Source organism: Dinoponera quadriceps, unplaced genomic scaffold, assembly GCF_001313825.1.
Source record: "Dinoponera quadriceps isolate SergipeBrazil2010 unplaced genomic scaffold, ASM131382v1 scaffold707, whole genome shotgun sequence".
NCBI classification, from domain to species: Eukaryota; Metazoa; Arthropoda; class Insecta; order Hymenoptera; family Formicidae; genus Dinoponera; species Dinoponera quadriceps.
The window spans coordinates 2,526,678-2,547,155 of NW_014555450.1; the positions used below are offsets into that span (position 1 = coordinate 2,526,678).

Genomic DNA, 20,478 nt, shown 5'->3' on the forward strand with positions numbered 1-20,478 from the left:
TGAAAATCGCGTAACGCTCGATCTACGGAATGGTACATGGGGAAAAAGAAGCTCGGCCGAACCGAACGCATTTTACACTTTGATTTAAGGAAGTAGAATTTCTGCTTCTTATCGGACCAAATCCGGTTGTTACAGCGAGGGATTCTGTTTCCTTCCGCCAAAATACGTCTGGTTTGTTTATCGTCAGACGAATTCAACCTAACTCTTCTTTTCGACGTACGTTACGCCGACTGTATTTGACGAGTCGTTATTTCTGATCTCGATTCTTTTTTTTTCACCTGAGTGTTTCACACGCGACGAATTACCTCTACTTCGACCCTTTGATACAACGTTTTGAATATTAACTAGAATTACCATTTCTATGTGACTTTTATTAATTTGCCGCGCTATTACTGCTCCGCATACCCGACGAATACCGCCGAGTACCGCCGTCATAACAGGAGAGCTGTTGTAAATTTCGTACGCGCGTGTGTTGATAATTTTTCGATTCGACCGCTCAAACGGTATTTATATTTCTGTCGCATCGTTCATTGAAATACATCACTGGTTCCCCGGGACATAAATCGATGTCGCAGGTGACAGCGAGGTAATTCCTTTTATGGAGAAGGACGATTCGAGCGAATAAAAAAAAAAAAAAAGAGGAAGGAGAGAAAATAAAAGAGCGATGGGCGAGTATCGTCGATTGTGAAGATGAACAACGGGAACGCTCGTGCCACGAGCGGGAATCACGCGTCGGCCGTTTCGTTGCACATAAATTGCACATGCACGATCGATGCAGTCGATACTTTCTGAGGAGCAAGACTCAGCCGCTCAATCCTCTCCCCCCTCCCGCCCCTTCAGTCCGTGCCACGCGTATGATGGCTGCGAAAAATCGCATCGGAAAGTGCGCGACGGGCTCGGATGTTGGATATATATATTCGACGTGAATTTTACTATCACGCGCGAACATGTGTGGCATAACGTGAGAACTGACAAATACCGCGCGAGTGCAGTGGATTGCGGGATCTACGAAATTCTGGCGGTGGCCACCCTACGGAGCGGCGCGGCGGCAGGAATAAGAGATCCGAAATACCGGTAAATCGCAGCGCTATAAATCAATTTGCGCATTTTGCGTTGCCAACGTCCATTATCGGGGTAGAGCGGGGGGAGGGGGAGGGTTTATTCACCGAACAGAGAAATACCTCGTTCGGTCTCACAATGGCGTGAGATGGTTAAAAGGTTTCATATTGGTAAAACGAAAAATTATGTAACTTGAATCTCATACATTTTTTACGATCAATTTTTTTCCAACGCGCAATAGTACACAATGAAAAATGTCATGTTAAATTAACAAATTTCACGCGTCCCAAATGGCCCACTCAAATTTTCGCATCGATTTAAAGCGAGACGAATGTGTCGGGAAGTAACACAAATAGTATATTAAACATTAACACAAAAAATATAACACTGACTCTATTTGCAAGCCAATTTTGCGTAAGGAAAATGCGTATTTATAATACGAAATGTAATTAAAAGAAAATATTATTTTTACATTTTCTCTCGGTTACACGGACACGCGCGTGTGATGTTAATATCCAGTCTTCCACGATGCGGCAGTTCTAGTAAGTTACAATACTAAGTTAAGACGCGTGACGTGTTGCCGTTGCCCGCAGGAGGCATAATTCTCATTACTTTATAAAACAACGCCTTACTACCGGTTTTATCACTCGTGTACCTCACTTCGTAACCTTACCTAATATTTCACATGTGCGACACGATCTGACGCAACAATGCCGCCGGATGCAGCCCGCGACATTTCTATGTGATATTTAACACATAAAACATGCTGATTTAACAGATGGCAATTCTGTATTTCACCGAGGAAAAATTCGCGAACTACATCATTTTTGCGCTAAATGTAAAATGCTTTCATATAAATTGTATTTCAACGTAAAATAATGTTGAATATCAATTTTCAAATTTTCAAGTAACACAATCACATTATGTTAACACACACGGTTACATTGAGAATTCAACACGAACTTTTAACAAGGACCGATTATAATACGAGAGGAAAAGGTTTTTTCACTATGTACCTCTTTCGTTCTTTCTTGGTTGCAATTTTAATATGGCCTCCAGAGAGGAGGATAGTCGCGCGCGTGTTTAATCGAAGACCGGCGCGGGCGGTCGAGATACTTCGTATTCCATTGCGAAAAAAGTAGAGACAGATTAACATAAGCAGGATCGTTCGTTATAAAGGACGTCGTTGATACAACAACCCGATATCATCGCGGAAGAACGTGACTTCATTATTTATGTGTGAAATGCACGCGGCGCATTTTATACATAAATAATGAATTCAAATTTACCAGCCCGAGGATACTCCTCCACGTGCGCGAAATTACAGGCACATCCATCACACCGTCGTCGCCGCGTTTCTCAAAATGCGCCAGGACAATGAGAGCGTTCCGACGAATGCGTAGAAACGAAAAAAGAAGAGGAGGACGAAGAAGAAGAAGAAGAAGAAAGAGGTGAAGCAAAATACGATACGCCGGGACAATTAAATGTCAACGGGATGCTCTTTGGCTCGATGGTGGAACGATCCTGGAAAGAGAGAGCGAGAGAGAGAGAGAGAGAGAGAATTTTTGCAATTCTCAGGCCGCGAAGGCGACGCTGCATCTACATAAGTATTCGTCGGTTCCCCGTGTGCATTTACATCCGCGTATAAACAGATCAAGTTGGGCGTCCTCGTGTGCTCACTATGGGTATGCATATATCGCCGGTATTACTCGAAAATTCGCGCAAGAGCGAAGGGCCGAGGAAGAGGGAAAAGTATGAATACACATGTGCACGCATATACGAGAGCGACCGCGTGGGTCGCGCGAAAAAATTGCCCTAGCGCGTGCAGGTACAAACAATAAATAAATGACTCTCCCGCACGCGGGGGAGGATCTTTCGCGCTCGATAAATACAGCCGTATACAATCTGTATCGTGAATTATTCCGATATCGTTGCAACGCGTGTGCAACGGCGGCGATTCCGCGAAAATTGCATGAAAAAAAGACAGAGAAAGAGAGAGAGAGAGAAAGGAAGAGAAAAAGGCACGCGCGTAAAAGACGGCCATGGATACGGCGGTGTATGCATTCAAGGGGCGCTTTTATTGGCGTCGGCGAGCTCTGTTGGATCGATCGAAATTGGTCGGGCGCCGCGCGTTTGGAACTCACGGGACAATGAGCGCGCGGTTAATCCATTTTTTGTCTTAACTGCCGTCCGATTTTTCGCGGAGCCGATCGCGCTAATTCCGCGGCCCATAGGCATTTATCGATCCGGAAAACCGATGGACGCGCGCCAACGAAAAGGATGCAAATGCAGACCGCAGAATTCGCGCAACACAACGGAGTTAAGTATTCCTGTGCGCTGTGGTAGGATAGGTAGATGAGTAGGTAGATAGAGGTAGGCAGGTTGGTAGGTCGGTAGGTAGATAGGTAGATAGGTCTGCGATTGCCTCCGTGTATTCTGGCCGCGTACACGTGCGTGTGTGTGCGCGCGAGCCCGCAGGCGTTTGCATATACACACGCGCGCGCGCTCATACGTCGTGCGACGCGTTTCGAAGCGATAGCACGTTTTCGAAAGGGTGCGTATCGGTAATGAAATTGATTGAACGGGACGCTCCTCTCGAATTATCTAGTATCGTTTTTATGCAAAATGCATCCCACAACGCAACTGAACGTCGCAGTCAGCGCGCTTGGCCCGTTTTATCACCATTTTTACGACTGCCGACTGCTGATTCAGAATCCGTTGTCCATTTCTGGAGCGTTATGGGTGATTCATTGGATGCTCATTCGTGCAACGAGGTTCGCAACGTTTAAGAACGATTCTCTTACGGCACGACATTAATAGCGTGATTTCTTTGAGAGGAGCCGGAAGCTTTCTCGTTTTAGAGCTAATAAGCTGGACCGCTTAATTTGGCTTTCAAGATTCCAGGAAATGTAGCCACGAAGGACACGGCGCTAACTCGAAAGTTAAATTAAGCATTTCTCCACACCGCGGAAACCCGAAATATCAGAATAAACTGGGCTGTAATAAGAGGTGTCTTTATATATTCTTGTAGTCATACAGCCGAAATATTATATATTCATACGGTCTAAAAATGTCGATATGTAACGACAACGTAAACTCAAACGTAGCTTGTAAAAATTACATTATAATTTATTTTATGAATAAATTGTGATTTACTCTATTACATATTACAATAAATGGAAAATTATACTCCATGTCTAATAATATTTGTTCCATTTCTAATTAAACTTCTCAATCGTGGATTTATCTTCAATTCTCAGAAGTAAGAAGATCGATTTCTCCGTATATTATGCCGCTAAATGAATTGTTAAAATAGAGGAACGGACATTCCAACATCGGGAGCGGTACAATAGCAAAATATTGAGTCTCAGATTTCGTATACAATTTTCCACGCGACGTTGCGACTTTCCTACGTGGGAACATTTACGAGTGGCGAATCGTTCGAGAGTAACCGAGGTCCGACTACAATGTTGCGTGCTGCGGCTCTTTTGTCGCGTGCGCGCCGCTTTGAAGCGAGAGGTGTGAAGTTGGCGGCGATGAAGAACGTCTGTTAACGCGATGCCAAATCGCTGGCGGACACGCCGCACGTCCCACTACGCTCGCTGCACGCCATACATCAGATGTCGTTATGTGCGTTGTAGGGAGCGTCGTGAAGCGAAATCAGGTTGATAAGAATTCGATCAAACTTGCACTATGTATATATTCGGATATTATCTAACCGCTCCTGCAATTAGAAAGAGATTGGCCATTTGAGAATGGAGATATTTACAACTGAAGTTGACACTTTTTACACGCGTTCCCTGAGACTGGCTTGCTATTTTTATTAATATTTGCCTCTATTTTGATGTCTATTAAACTAAAAGTAAGATTTTTATGAAAAACTATTGTGATATTAAGGACTAATATGCAGACATTGTACACAAATTTCAGAATGTCGAATACGCTTTAATGATAATACCGAATAAGATTATTAAAACATGTAACGACTGGTGTATACTGGGTTTCAAAATTGAGTAATTTCTTCCTTGGTACAATTTAGTTTGGAACGTAACTGACAGTCTAACGAGAGAACTTATTTCTTGAAAACGAGATCTCTCATTGGACCATCGTTTGCTCTTTGAACTGCAAGAAAAAAGTGTTTAAACTGTTTTGAAACTCAGTGTGCATCGTTTTCGAAACTTCAAACTTAAACAGCCGTATCTCGGCGAAAAATTAAACGCGACTTAAATGCTTTTTTTCTCGGCGTTATACGCCACGTTTACGTCGGTTGCGTGTGATCTTGTCATGAAACGTGTTCACGTGTATAATTACAATATGGTGTACACGACATCTCATTACACAGAGATATTAGAATACGTTTAGATACACGAATAGAAAACGTTCAACAATTTTATTGCGGAAAACAGAAAGTTTTACGTGCATCTTGTTGGAAGATTTTGATAAGAAACGAAAAAAACTAGAGTTATTTGTACAATTTCCAATTTTACGTATAATACGCGGCTTGAAAGTTGTAGGAAACCCTGGCAAACTGTACTTATTGATTTGCGCTTCAGGGAATTCGTCCCAGAGCTCTAAATCAATGACATTTTAATAACAATGGGAAATAAATGTTAAAGCATGTGTTGTAACACGTTTAGTGTACATCGTTCTCGAAAACTTTAAATGGCCATATCCCGGCGAAGAATAAACGTATGAACACGATTTAAACGCAATTTTTCACGGCATCGCGCGTCTCACGCGTTTACACCGGTCGCTCTTGTCATGACACGACATGTTTAAATGTATATGTCATGACATGTTTAAATGTATAATCGCGATACGTGACATACGCGAGATATCGTTGTACAGAGTTTCCAAAATATATTTAAATAGAAGAGAACGATTGTAATTTTTCTCGTGTAAAGTACGAAGGTTCACGCTATTTTGCTGAAAAAGTGTCGCACGGACATTTCCGTGCAGTTATTTTTCCTAAATCCAGTGCATAAACAGCGAGTATCTATTGAAGATGCGTATTCTCATGTATAAGCCGAAATATGTAATCTCTTATAAAGGTATAACTTGCTCTTATACATATGAAAAAGCTCCATATAGCGTCCCATTTAAAATATATCCATGTTATTCAATAATTTTCACAAATGAGAGGAAAAAATATTAAATAAAAAGAACGATATCTTTAAAATAAAAATTAAAAATTCTAAGAACTAAGAATTAAATTAAAAGAAAAGAAAGATATTATTCTCCCTATCCAATAATTTGTCCTTTCAATTCATAAAGATTATTTTTGAATAATAAGAATATGATAGTTTTAGTGGAACTGTACAGACGCTTGCATATGAGAGAAAATATTAGTCTTCAATTGATACTATTTTTTTCCTTCGTTCGCGTTGCACTTTCGGGATTGATATTAATATTTCATATAATATTCTACAAACAGCGTCGACAGCATTACACTCTTGAAATTCGCTCTTGGCCGGTGCATGGTTGCGAACGTTCAGCAGAAGATTACCGGCACTGGGCCCGAATGATCATCCGGCTGCAAACGAATGCTGAGCTAACACTGGCTGCAAGTTTCGGGCCGATATCGAAAATCCGGTATCTAGTAATGGTTCGACGTAGAGGTGATGGCGAAATCCCGTGTAGGATTTTACGCATAAAGAGAGAAAATATTCATGGCATACGCGTATGTTAATCTACATTCATTTCGTGCATAGCGACGCGCATCGAGACGGAATGGTGGAACGCGAGATAATAAAATATTGCAAGGCCGTTGAAATGCTTTTTCTCTCTTTGCGGCTGGCGCAGAAGGATGTTATTTGCATTCTCGAATTTTAAGCAAATCGCATTGTACGCCAGACGCAAGCGCCAGTTGGCCAGAAAGTGGAACGCACTCCGCGCGAAGCACACATATCATGCCGCGGCGTGAATTAAGAGTGATCTGCAAAAAAAATGGTGTTTTCGGTTACGCGCATATATATTATTCACATCTGGTCAATGAGCCGCGCGTTACGCGCGTGTGCGAGCGCAACGCGACGCTCGAGAAAGAGGAAATACAGCTCAACGAGATGTATATTTTATCGCGGCGCGAATGAGGCGCGCTGTCGGCAATAAAAAGAAAGAGAAACACGACGGGCGAACGAACGGGCGCTGATGCAAATTAATCTTAGATAAGGAAATCTATTGGACGTGACTGCAAAGTGAGGAGGAAAATTCACAAAGCAAGGACGCAATTATTGTCCATTTATATCGGCGATAAAATTGGTCTTTTAACGCCTAATGAAGTGTCACGTAACGCTGTTAAGTGCAAGAACGTACCTTATATCCACTATCGAGACTGTTACTCGAAGTACGGTTGCCTCTCTCTCTCTCTCTCTCTCTCTTTCTCCTCATGAAAGTGGTATTTTCCACATATATTATATATACACGTTTCTTCTTTAATTTTCCTCGCGCGGAACTGCCTCAGGGAGGAATTACTACGGAGGGTCGGAGATATAGAGGGAATGGCGTTATTATACCTAAGCAGCGTCGGTTACAAGTATAACGGGGCCTTGTATTTATTGCGGTAGTTTGAGAACGAAGGGAAGAACGGAGAACGAGCGACGCCCCAGAGAGAAAGGGGGAGGGGGGAGAGAGATAAATAGAAATTGATGCCGAGACTGATAATGCGGCCCTTAATTAACGATTTTATTGTCTTACACGCGGCTTTACTTGAGACGAGGCAAAAATCGTTTGTATAATTAATTGGCAGTATCTCTGATTTGCTCCTGTCGCGCGAGGTCGTCGCGGCTTAACATGTTTTTAACGCGGTAATTAATTATATTTAATAGACTATTAAATCGTGCTCTCTCTCTAATATCATTGCGTAACGAATTACGATATCCCTGCCGTGTTATTAATTAACTGGACGAGCCACTTGAAAAATCAATAATTCTCACTTTACTTGAAATTTTCCCTACAATGCGGTATAATTCTCTCAGATTGCATGTCCTGCAAAATATCATGTATGTTGCATAGCGCACGGTAAAAATTATATAAAATATCTGAAATAACGTACACGCTGGAAATTTCTGGAAATTTCTGTTGAATAATCGAGTATACCAATAGCACAATTGACTGGACTTGTATTGCGCGACTAGAATGTACTCATACTGAACATTAATGTATTACAACAATAAACGAATAGTTTGATCAGATATATTTTTAACCTAATTCTACATAAATTTACCATATATATGCGCACAGGGAAATGTCAGAAAAGTAATAAAATCTTTCATGATATGTGCATTTCCGAGGTTGCAGCTTGAATTGCGCGTTATTCCTATTGTCAGTGTGGGAAAGGAGATTTTATCTCGGATAGTAACTATTGTGTAACGTACAATATTACTGAGCATGCACTTCTATAAGAACAGCGGAAAGACGCTGTTCGTTGTGTTTGTGACATGTACCGTGGTGTCTGGGCAGCGATGTGCGGTTGCAATCGTGTCATTCGCGTTGCTTTCCAAAATTTTCCATGCTGCCTTGCTTCGACGTTATAAATATATTCTAGCCGGACTACTTTTTCAGTTCACACATATGTTAATATTTTCAAGAAAAATTCCCTGCGTGTACGTTCCTTTCAAAGATGATATTACTCATCCATTTCACAATATAGCGATTAACATCATAATTATTATTTACCTTCAAATTAAAAAGACAGTTTAATTGTCGCCGGGAACGTTAATGTTAAATAAACTTTACCAATAGAACTGATTCGGGTCATTTTTAATATCGACATTTTCAACAAAAATAGGTTAAAACATTTCAAAAACCCTTTTAATTTTATATTAAATGTAATAAATACTACAATCCGGAAAAACGCTATAACGAAATTTGTTCTCTCACTCTCAGTCAATTAGACCGCTATATTTGACCGTTCAGAGAAATCCTCTCGAGAGAGTATCCGGGATGCACGCGTGGTTGCGACCCAATCGAAACTAAGAGCAGATTAAGAAGAAGTGAGTCACCATTACCGTTAACAGCGCGTGCTAAATACGTATCGCCGTTTCCGCCGCCGTGAATGCGTATATTTATCACGATACTTCGGGAACACAAAGGAGAGGGAATAGCACGCTCGTGTATACACAGCGGCGCGGACTTTGTTAGTCGATGCGGTCGTGCCGGGACGGGGTAGATTGATTTCAATTGGTTGATAGTACTATGTATTCTCGGATTTCTCCTCATGGCCGACGAGTTAATTTATTTTATTCCCCGGCAGCTCTCTCTCTCTCTCTCTCTCTCTCTCTCTCTCTCTCTCTCTCTCTCTNCTTCCCACCATCACGGCGTGTAGCATTTATCGTTCGAGGCGTCATTTGCCTCGCTCGCGCGAGAACGTGTACCGAGCGTTTCGCGGTAGGAATTATGCGTGACGAAATTAACGAACGCGTCGCTGAATTCCATCTCGGCGCATTTTCGCGACGCGACTCATTCTTCCCCGTGCCGGATATCCGCCTCGGAGACGCGCTCGTTAATCAAGCCGGGCGATACAATCGATTAGAATATGGGCGTGGTTATTTCAACCCCTTCGTGTCTTCGTCGTCGGCTCTCTTGCAGCCGCGGGTATCTTTTCCGAAATTTATCTCCCTCGCGAATTCCTTCGGTAATAAATATCTTCTGTCCTATAACGGGGAAATATGTACCGCGACGGATGACATGATATTTGTTTTACCGCGCTCACCCGGAGGCTCCGGGCAGGGCCAAGGGAGGCAAGGGGAGCGCCGGTGGGAAAGAGAGATTGTATCTGGAAGCTGTAAAGTGCAGGGGGTATTTATCACTTCGCTAAAGCAGCTTAATGATCCGTAGGAGCTCGCACCGAACGGAATCCTCCTGCGCGCGCGGCGCACCATCCCGCTGTCTGAGAGACATTAACATGCCGGGCGAACTACTTGTAGACAAAATATTTACGGAATGGCCGCGAGTGCTTTTAATCGAAAACTTCATAATAATGCCCCCACGCGCGTCGCTGACTCCGATTGTCCGCGGGAGGTGCGAGCACATTTCCGGGGCGAATAATGGCCGGACCTCTAGAGCTTGCGGAAGAGGGAGAGAGAGAGCTTTCCGGTCGATTTCGGCGTCGTCGCGACGAACCGTTTTCGTTCGCGCACTTTTCGCGCAGATTTAATCCGCGGAATCTGTAGCCTGCAGTGTGATTCTCCTTCGACTAAAGCGGAACGTCCATTATATTATCCGTATCCTAATCGCATCTGAACTCAGTCGTTAACCGAATTTCCATAATCAAGGAACGCCTAGATGCCGTTCAGTCTTTGACTAAGCTCCCTTCTCTCTCTATCTCTCTCTCTCTCTCCCTCTCTTTGATGCGCAAGCTCCGTTCACCGGATCGAATTGTATTTTCATTTTTATTTCACTTCTGATATTTTTCTCCTCCCTCCCTCCCTCTCTCTCTTCTTCTCAAACATAGCTTAAATTAGATAGATTTATATTTTATCTTCGTACCTCCCACTTAAAATCCGAACAGGTGGCACGATCAACTTGCCTAAGAGCGAATTTTATGCGTTCCGGGGACAATAAGGAGCAAATAGTTCCTAAAATTTCTCAAGTCATTTGTGTGTGATAATGACGATGATGTTACGCGACACACGACATTTCGGGACTCAACTGTATATATTCGTAATTTAAGCTATACTTTCTTCTTCGCTTCTATCTAAACTAATTCTTTATAACCAATTTTTCGCTCTCCAACTTGCAAATTTATAACTTACTTTAACTCTCTTTGAAGACACAGCCCCAGAGCGATAATTAACGCATTTCTCATTCACTCTCTCTCTCTCTCTCTCTAATAAATCAAGCCAATTATCCATACCGTCTCCGTCACGAATCGATACGCTCGTCACGGCGAGCTCTGCTTTCATTTACGCGGGGAAAAATGCCTGTTTTTACGAGATAATCCTACAGCATTTCTTAAGACGCGGAAAGATTGAAAGCGCGTCCGGAGACCAGATACGATAAGCCCCCCGAAGGCGCCATCAATGGATTTTCTTTCGAACGCGGGTAAAATTGCAGCCGATGACTATGTAACCGCGCCCTCCTCCGCGAGTGCCGCTCCCCCGCCAAGGCGGTGTGCCTCGGTCATAATCGCGCTCGATACGCTCTCTTCACGAAACGTGTATCACGTTTGACGCGTTAAGCGCATCTCGATCACTTACTACGTCATCGATGCCGCGCCGCCGCTCGTCCCGGATTTGCTGTAAGCGGCTTTAAATTTCCGAGACGACACACTGGCTGTCTCTCTCTCTCTCTCTCTATCTGTCTCCCCCCGTCACGCCCGAGCCTCGCGAAAACACCTCGCCCCGGCTCATAATTAGTCGAAAATCGAATTTGCCGCTTAATGAATCTCCCATTACGCGCAGCGCCGTTATTAGTGCGCTCGCTTTTCCGGGCACAGCGCAACGTCGATTTCGGCCGGTTCAATTCGTCCGTCTGTCCCGAGAGGCAGCGGCGGCCGTTGCTGCTGCCGCAGCTTCGACAATCGGCAAGCATGCGAGAAGAATCCACCGATGGCCATTCCCTCGTTCTCCATCTATCCGGTTCACGTTTCGTTCCCTTTCGTCTCGCTCTGCATCCCAAGCTCCATCGTCCCCTGTTTTCCCCAGCCGCTCCACCGGCTTTCCGCGAGCAGCGCGATCGTTCTTCCTCTCTCGCTCCCGGCCTTGCGCGCCGAAGCTTCCTCTTTCGGAAGGCTTTTAAACAGCCTTCACCACCCTTCCTTCTGGGCTTTCTCCATAAAAGGCTCCGCGAAGAAAATATCCGCAGACAGCGGAGTAAACATTCGAAGCCTCATCTCGGAAATTGCGCGAACCCGTTCGGGGTTGCGACGTCGTGCGCGGCTGGCCGACGTTGGGATGAAGAGAAATTGGCCGGGCGGGTGGGATAGTAGTTTAGGAAATAAGGCAGATAGGGGAAAGTTACGGGGACCTCGTTTCGGGACATACCCGATCTTATCTCGCCGTGAAAAAATGTCTCTGCCCGCTCCTTCCGGGTCTCGCGTTCCATTCCGGCTGTCTCCAGGCCGCGTCGCGACAGCCGACTATCGTCCGAGCGCATATTCAGATTCCCCGTTTCAGGTGGCGACGGTAGAATTGATAGCGAGAGAGCCGGCACAGAGAGGCGTTATAATTGGCCAATGTAATCTGTTTTGTTTCAGATTTGTGTGAAATTTATACGACGCGTTCTGTCCCGATTGAAATTGCTGTTTGTATTTACAGGCGCGAAGCTCCTGTTTGTATTTATGAATTGGGGGCACGTCAATATAAATTATTTGTTCCAAAACATTGCTACGGATGATAATTTGTATAATCCACGCGTGGTGTCATTTGTCGAAGCAAACGTCAGTGATTTTGTTATGTGTGTTATATATATATATATATATATATTTTTTTTTTTATATATACATATCTTCTTTCGATAATGAATTGAAGCCGACGAAAGTTTCGGCTGGCCTGAGACGAACGTCGGAATGGAGCGTTTTATTGAGACGAAATCTCGACCGAAACTCGGAACAGTTCATTGACTACGACCATACGAAGTGATTGGGAAGCTTGCGTCTGAAATTGTTTGTGAAATCAGACCGAGAGATTCAGCTTGAATGATAAGGTCGCTCGATACCGACGAAGTTCATTACTGAGTCCTGGGCCTTCATTAAATAGCTCAGATGCTTTTTTTCATTTTGGTAGTAGTGGAGAAAAAAACGGTTTTATTCAAAAGAAGCCGTTTGCCGAGTAATAATGATGTTCCTTCGACAGATTCTCCCTCGCAATCTGCACGGTGTGTTACTGAATCAGAATAATTACCGGAATATCCATAATGTGCTCAAATTTTCAAGATCATCGTTATGTAAAGTTAGGCAATAGCTATTACCATTTTGAATATCTACGGAAAATCAAAATCTTTCGTCAACGATTAAATGAAAATGGAAAAGTTTATATTTACAGGTGTTCTAAGAGAATGACTATTGGTATATTAAAAAAAAAAAAGGATTTAGTAAATAATTAAAGTTAGAGATAGAAGTGTACAATTTGGTTGGAAATCCAGCGGGACATTCTTACCAGATATTGAATTGTAATCTGTGAAAATGCGCTCTCCTTATCGCGTAAATATTTACAACGAATATTGTGTAATTCGCACGCTTATTCGCGCGTTATTTGAGTAGAAAGTATAATTACATTACATGTTAACATTGCGACGCAAACGGCCGAACAGCATCGATAATCTAAGCGAATCGGTGATCGATATTGAACGCTTCTCGGATTGAATAGGGCAGCGTGTAACAATAACGCCGTTCGTGATTATGTTACGCGAACCGACAGGTCCGCGTCATGCCGACAATAACAATTTCTGTCATTCGCATTAATACATCTCACCCGCGTCTTCCGACAATTTCGCAATCATTACCTAAGCGGCTCCACGTCACTCAGCCCTTAGTGACTATCTGTCAAGGTTATAATGCCAGTTGCAATACAAATGGTTCTCCTCTTGACTCGGAATGGAACTTGAAGGTCGCGAACGGTGAATTAATTCTCCGGCTGTGGTCCTCGCTTGGTCATATTAAATTTGCATCTTCGCTATCAGCATATATGTGACAGCAAGCATTTCGTTTTATGTCCGCATTATTAAACTATGCCTGAGTTTCACCCAATTATTTAAAAGAGGAAAGAGGCGAATGGTGGTCTGTGTATGCGGAGAATTTCCCAAATAAATATACTCTGTACATTCGGTAGCGAATATGTTTTTACTATATTTATGCACTAGTATATGCACACACGATATTAACATAATGTCAAACAAAACGCAGTAGCATCTTTGATGGTAAATCCCGAAACTACGTAATGCTTTTTTCAGCCGTCTATGGCTGAGTTCCGATATTCACTGGCAGTAGAAAATCTATAGTTCATATTACGTACACTAGAAATTTTCAGTACCGATAGTAAATATCGGAGCATAGCCTATATCGGTGTCTTACATTCACACTGACACTTGATTTTCGGGCACATTATTGTTTAAACTAGGTTTCTAAGCTTAGCGGTAAGCGAGCGCAAAGAGGGGAGAGAACATTCGCTCGCAGCCGAGTCGAGGAAGACGGACTGATTCGTCACCGGGCGAAACCGCGATAATTGCGTAGAAATGGTAATTAACGACGCCGGGGTCGTACCGGTTGATTGAAGCCCTTCGATTAAGCGGCGTTAACCGTGATGTCCACACTGATGTCCGGCCGATAGGTGGCGTGCGATCGATGGGATTCAATTTTCCGCGAGAAAAAGCCCCCTCAATTTCGCTTTAGCAGGTGCTTAGAACTTTACGGGGAATATAAAGGCATATATGGCCGAGAGATTCTATCGTCACGGACAGAGCTCTTCCTTCTACTTCCTGCTCGATTTCGACGGGCCAATTCTGTCTACGAGCGGGGCCATCGTTCGGCGCCGCGTTCATCGGATTATCCCCCCACTGATAGCTCTTCTTACGACGTTACTGATCGTTTTTAGGCATCGCCAAATTCTTCGGAAAAAATCTAAAAGCGGATATTGATTATTATATTCGTCCACCATCACCATCCCATTCCTTTCTCCTACGTCATCCACCAAATGGCTGACCACTTAGCCGACGATACTTATATCACGAAATATTCTTTTATGGGTTGCACAGAGTGATGAAGGCGGATAGCCTGAGCGCGCATCGTGTTTACGATATTGCACCTGTATCCGTCGTTTCCATCCCTCAAAGGACGCGGTGACTTTTTATAAAAAAAAATACGCGCTCGTCTCTTTCGTGTTTCGTATCAATTTTACCTGTCACGCCACTATTGTAATTGAGGAAACACATCCGTAGCTGTAATGAAGAGTTTTTACGTTGTAGAATAACGAAAGATATTAAATTTGCACGAGGCGCGGCTCGTACAAAAGTAATCAATTATTAAACGCGTTATTAAAAGCGTTTAATAACGCATGACGTTGAAAGATACCCATTATACCGTTAAAACTTGAAGATGCCAGATTATTTCGTAATACGTAGACAGAAAAAGAAGCTTGAGATTCAAGTAAATAATTACTCCAATATTCCTTAGTAAATCTTTACTTGGATTAAAGTAAATATCACTTGGATGTTACACTTTTTTCACTCATATAATGTTTACTTGATTTAAGTAAAATTTATTTAATCCAAAAATTTGCTAAGGAGTAATGGAGTAATTATTTACTTGAATTTAGCACTTTCTTCTGTATACATTTTTCTACTGGAAACGCCCATTCAAATATTCGACGTCGTTTCTGTTGGATCCAGTAGTTTGAATAATTAAATAGACAGATTGTGCATACGAAAAATTATTACACCACCGAAATTTCTTACTGTTCTTGGTTCCCGGAGAGAGAATTTCGTTGTGGCGTGGGAGATGATAAAATCATTTCTGAAGAACCATAAATCTTCCTCGTTTCATTTTTATTTGCACAGTTATTACGCATATCCGTATTTAACTTTCCCGGGGTTTCAAGAAGTATTATATCCGGTTGGAGATAAAGCGAGATGGGACGTTATATGCACGCATGAATCTTTTCCAGGTGCTTGTTTAATATTTACGTTCTTCGAGTCCGGCGCACCTTCGGACCTCGAATTTAAGGCACGTCGTAACCCGTGGCTATGTCGACCGTGTGTTTTCTCGTGCGGGGGGATTATTTTAAACCTTTTTATGCGAAAAGGTTGGAATATATATTCTACACGATAAAGCTTGCGAGTGTATATTATATTGACGACGCCTTTCGCGTTGCACGGCGCTTTGCAAAATGCTTGCAAAATACAGCTCCATTAAAGTAACAAGTTAATGGGTATCGACCATCTAGAAAATACATAAAATATTTTCTTGCTAGGATAAAAAAAAATCCAGTTCTAATGGCATGCAACGCGTAAATAACGCTGAATTATTGCGGACGAATAAATGCTTCTCCCTACTCCTCTTTCTTACTACTCCCTCGCACTTGAATCCTATAAAATCGACTTCAAGGGAGATTAAGCACGATACACTCGAGTGTAATCGAAAGTACGCGATTAATAGCGCGTGAAAATGTAAAAAAACTTCGTTATTACTATTACCGCCCGATATCAATTAATCGTGCCGCACCGTTTGCGTATGATAATTAATTCGTAATTACAATACTGACGATGGGACGGATAAAGCACGCGAGCCGAGCCGGGAGCGGGACGCGTTTCACGGAATAAAGGAGTTGGTCACATCCAGCTCCCCGGCCATTTCTCCTCGCCTATTTTACGGCGTTCCGCCCCGAAAGTTTCTCCAGAAAAATTTTTCCCTTCATTTCCTATGTAAATTTCTTCGTACCTCCTCTCCGCTGTGTATGTACGCGTACGGATATAACACGAGCACTTCGTCGCTCTGTTTAAAGAACGCTCTATATTTGCAGACGCCGCCTGCGTGTTAAATATACAGAGAGACGCATTCTGACTCGACCCCACCGAGAGAGAGAAATCCGCATGTCCTTCTTGGGACCCTCCGTAAATTGCCTGAGATCCGCTGTCGGGACATTTTAGAGAGTGTTTACGACGCGATTTTTTATTGACATCGACCGCACTCGAGCGATTTCGATGTCGTGGATCGCGATCGACGCGGCGCTGGAAAAGCGCTGTCCTCCTCCTTCTTCCCCTCTCTCTCCCTCTCGAGTTCAACGAGGAAAGATCACTCTAAATCTCTTTAGCCCGGCACTCGAGAACGCGCCGTAAAGTTAACTATCGCGACGTCCTGTCCAGCGAACGCGGACTCGTTCGCCCGGTTTTACAGGCTGCGGACTTCCGTCCGGAGAAACGCGAAAATGGATACCGGCCAAGTCGTATCAACGTAAAATATTTTCTTACGGAGATATGTCTTCCGATCGACTCCGCGGGATGTTTCTCTATGGTATATCCCTCCTGCGAGCAAACATCGCCGGTTTATGCGCCGCGCGGGTAGATGCGAAACAGCGTTCGCGAGCCAGAGCGAGAGCGAGAGAGAGAGAGAGAGAGAGCACTCAAACAGGCAAACAATCGTGGAATTTTAATTTTGGTGTTATTTCCTGACGAGACTCGCGGTCACGTACGAAATTACGTACGTAGCACGCGGAAGTGCATCGCGAGGAACGTCTCTGGGAAACGACGATGACGATATGGTCGCGTAACTCGTGGCGCACATACTTCTTCATTTCTATAAGTAAGAAATGTTTTATGTATCGTGGTACTTTTCATCCCCGTGCTGAGATATATATACTTTTATTTGCCACGAGAGAAAGAAAGATAGATGATGACGTGTGACACACAGTGTGAAAGAAAAAAAATATATATATGTAGTTATTGAGAGGAATCCAGCTCCTTTGGAGTTCACGATCAATTCCGGTCACGAGCCCTACAATCATCTCGCGGCACAGTCGTCGGATTATTCTGGCTGACGGCGCTTCTTGGTGGCTTTCAGGTGGTCCGAGTCGGGCGGAAGTACGTACGATAGTTACCGGGCGTTATTGACGTGCCGTAGTTACTGACCCTCGCGAGTCAGTGTACGTGGGTACGTAGTGTGTACATACGTACACGTGTGTGCCGCAGTTACTGGCCGTTGCAAGTTTTCCTTAGTTACTGTCCGTTATGAGCATCCGGTACGTACTAATAGTTGTCGACGTTGAGTGGTTTATTGACGTTGCAAACTTTATAACGCCTAATTCGGTGTAGGCATGCGCGCACCTGACCGCCCCGCGGCGAGGTGTTCGTAATCAACCGCGGTGAGACAAAGGCCAGGCTAATGGATGTACTCGTCGTTTCCGAGCATTAAGGATCCATCACTCATCAGGTGTCGTATTTTCAATGGCCCATCGAGGGGACTGCTTATAAACTTAGTATTTATCGGGAGAAAATTACGCTTCTATACACTTATTTCACTACTTAAAAGGTAAATCTCTCGAATGGTCAGTCTTTCTCTAATTACACGAGCAATGAGTTAGATAATGCTTCAATGTGTACGCGGCGCAAGTTTCACGGTATTCCTGTCAAACTCGTTTCACCTCGCGACTTTCAAACGGAATAACTTTTGATCCAGGATCGGAATTATCGTCAAACTTTTCGTGCCGCTTTTGAGTGCAGTGTAGATCGATTTATACATTTTTCCGAAATTTTTCTCATCACTTTGAGATACGAGTGATACGTCTTTACGTTGACCTCGCGGACAAGACGGGCGTTCGTCGACGTGTGTGCACGCGCCGATGAAATTGATCGCGTGACGTGGTGAGGCTTCGGAATGCAAAATCCCGCGGACGGATCCCCAGTCGCGAAGGTGGGAGGGGCGGATTTGGAAATTGCGGAAACATATATGCGGGAACGCGAAACCCCCGTACTAACAGACACGGCGATTCCTTTTGCGAAGAAATGAAATTGTGTTTGTGCGGAGAGACGCGAGGTAGCCCGCGATACGCGAGGCGTTGTGTTTGCGGTGATATGAAACTCTTGGCGTCGTCGCGACGAGGAGGAGGAGGAGAGGTTCACCGAAATTGCAAATACGAGATTTTGCGAAAAACCTTGCCGAAAAAAATCTCACTAAACATCGGATTCCCGCGAAACCGAAATGTTTGGAAACTCAGTCACTCGACTGGGAAGCGTGCTTTCGTAGAAATATTCCTTTTTTCTTTTTTTTTTTTTTGCCAAAATCCAACCGATATTTTTGCAAACGGGGAAAACTTCTGTTTGTAAACTCGCAAGATTTACACGCGCACTCACGAGTGGGCACGAGTAAAGTTCTTCTTTCCGCATTGCACGCATCGTGATAACTATTATATAACGTCGTCGCACTCTGAATTCGCGCGAATGCTGAAACATGGCGCTGAATAGAAGACAAAAATTACAGCGATCTCGCGCTTTATTTATCGCCCGCCATTAACCCATTTTTACAAGACAGAGGCTGAATTCCTCGTCGCATTTCCTCAGATGTTTCGAGGCACGTGAGACATCCCCAGCTTTATTTCCGAGGGCGATATTTTCCGTGCGATAGATGCACACACATATACACACACACGCAGAATTAAGGCACGGGCCATTAATGTATAACGGGTATTCCTAGTTGCGAGGCCGGCAATAGTTGCGCGCGGTAGTTACTGTTTGTATTCTACAGACGTATTAGTAGTTGCGGATCGCCATGTCGAGCGCTAGTTACTAACCGTTATGAACGGGCAGTGATTACTGTTCATTATACACGGACAGTAGTCACCGACTGTTATGGCTAACAGTGACAGCTGTGTTGCCAATCTATATTCCAATTACCGTATCATACGAAAGCGGTGTCAAGGTTTCGCGTTTATTTTGCTCGTTTCTTCGCCCCCGTGTTTTTTCCCCTATTTTCCCCCTCGTTTTCGCCGCTGCGGTCGAAAACGCGCGGTCTAAAATTTCCGACAGTGCGGATAGCGAAAAGTAACACGCAAAAGTTATTAAACTCCCGGAGTAGTGCGTTTTCGTGATATTCATATTTCATTTTTCTCGTGCGCGCCGCGCGCACGCTTCATTTTCATCGTATTAAGTTTTAGTGACGGGCATCAAAACTCCTAAATGAACACGGCGAGAACCACGGCGATGATGGAAATTGTGTTGCGCGCGATTTGATGAAAATTCGATTTCTCGTTAAGCGTGCGGAGGGAAAATGATGTTGCGCGGATTATTTCCGAGCGAAGTCTGCCGTCGAAAGACGGCGGGCCCCTCCGTACGGAACGCTGGACAGATCGGAGAACACCTTCGCTAATGGTTTCCCCCTTGTCATTTTGCCGGTTCGCAGGTGTCGTGGATCAAGCGGAAGAACGTGCAGGAGTTGCTCACCGTAGGACTGACGACGTACGCCAATGACGAGCGGTTTCAGGCGATTCATTTCCACCACAGCGAGGACTGGACTCTCCAAATAAAATACGTTCAGCCGAGGGACGCCGGGCTGTACGAGTGCCAAGTGTCTACTCACCCGCCCACGAGTATATTTCTGTATCTCGAGGTCGTCGGTAAGAGTAAAATTTCATCACGGGGAGAGTTAATTATCAATTATACACACTCAGTCGCGTTCTCCTATTACTCGAAAGGCTCGCGTTCTTTCGCATCTCTCGCGCGTCATTGTATCTCTCTCTCTCTCTCTCTCGTATCTTTCCGCGGAGAATCCCGCGGACGTCGGTAACGAACGGTTCGTGTTTGAGGCAGGAAGGCTTTATATTATACAGAGGAGTCCTCGCGGCGAAAATGTTCGCCTCATAATTAACAGCGCTGGACGTATTTTCATTCGGTAATTTTTTGTTAATGTTTTTGCTTTCGCGTGCGCTCGTAAACAGGCGAGCTGACCGAATAATGAAAAATTATATCCCTCTCTTCTTTCCCCTCCCTCTCTGGCCC

General features: G+C 44.0%; 1 protein-coding gene across 2 annotated transcripts in view; it reads left to right on the forward strand.

Annotated features, from left to right (window-relative positions):
• LOC106744295 (hemicentin-2-like) overlaps positions 1-20,478 on the forward strand; it is a 104,933-nt gene that overhangs the window by 72,721 nt on the left and 11,734 nt on the right. For both annotated transcript variants that reach the window (XM_014618947.1, XM_014618948.1), the window contains exon 4: positions 19,883-20,096. In XM_014618947.1, coding sequence (XP_014474433.1) covers positions 19,883-20,096 — 214 coding nt within the window. The remainder of the gene's footprint in view (positions 1-19,882; positions 20,097-20,478) is intronic.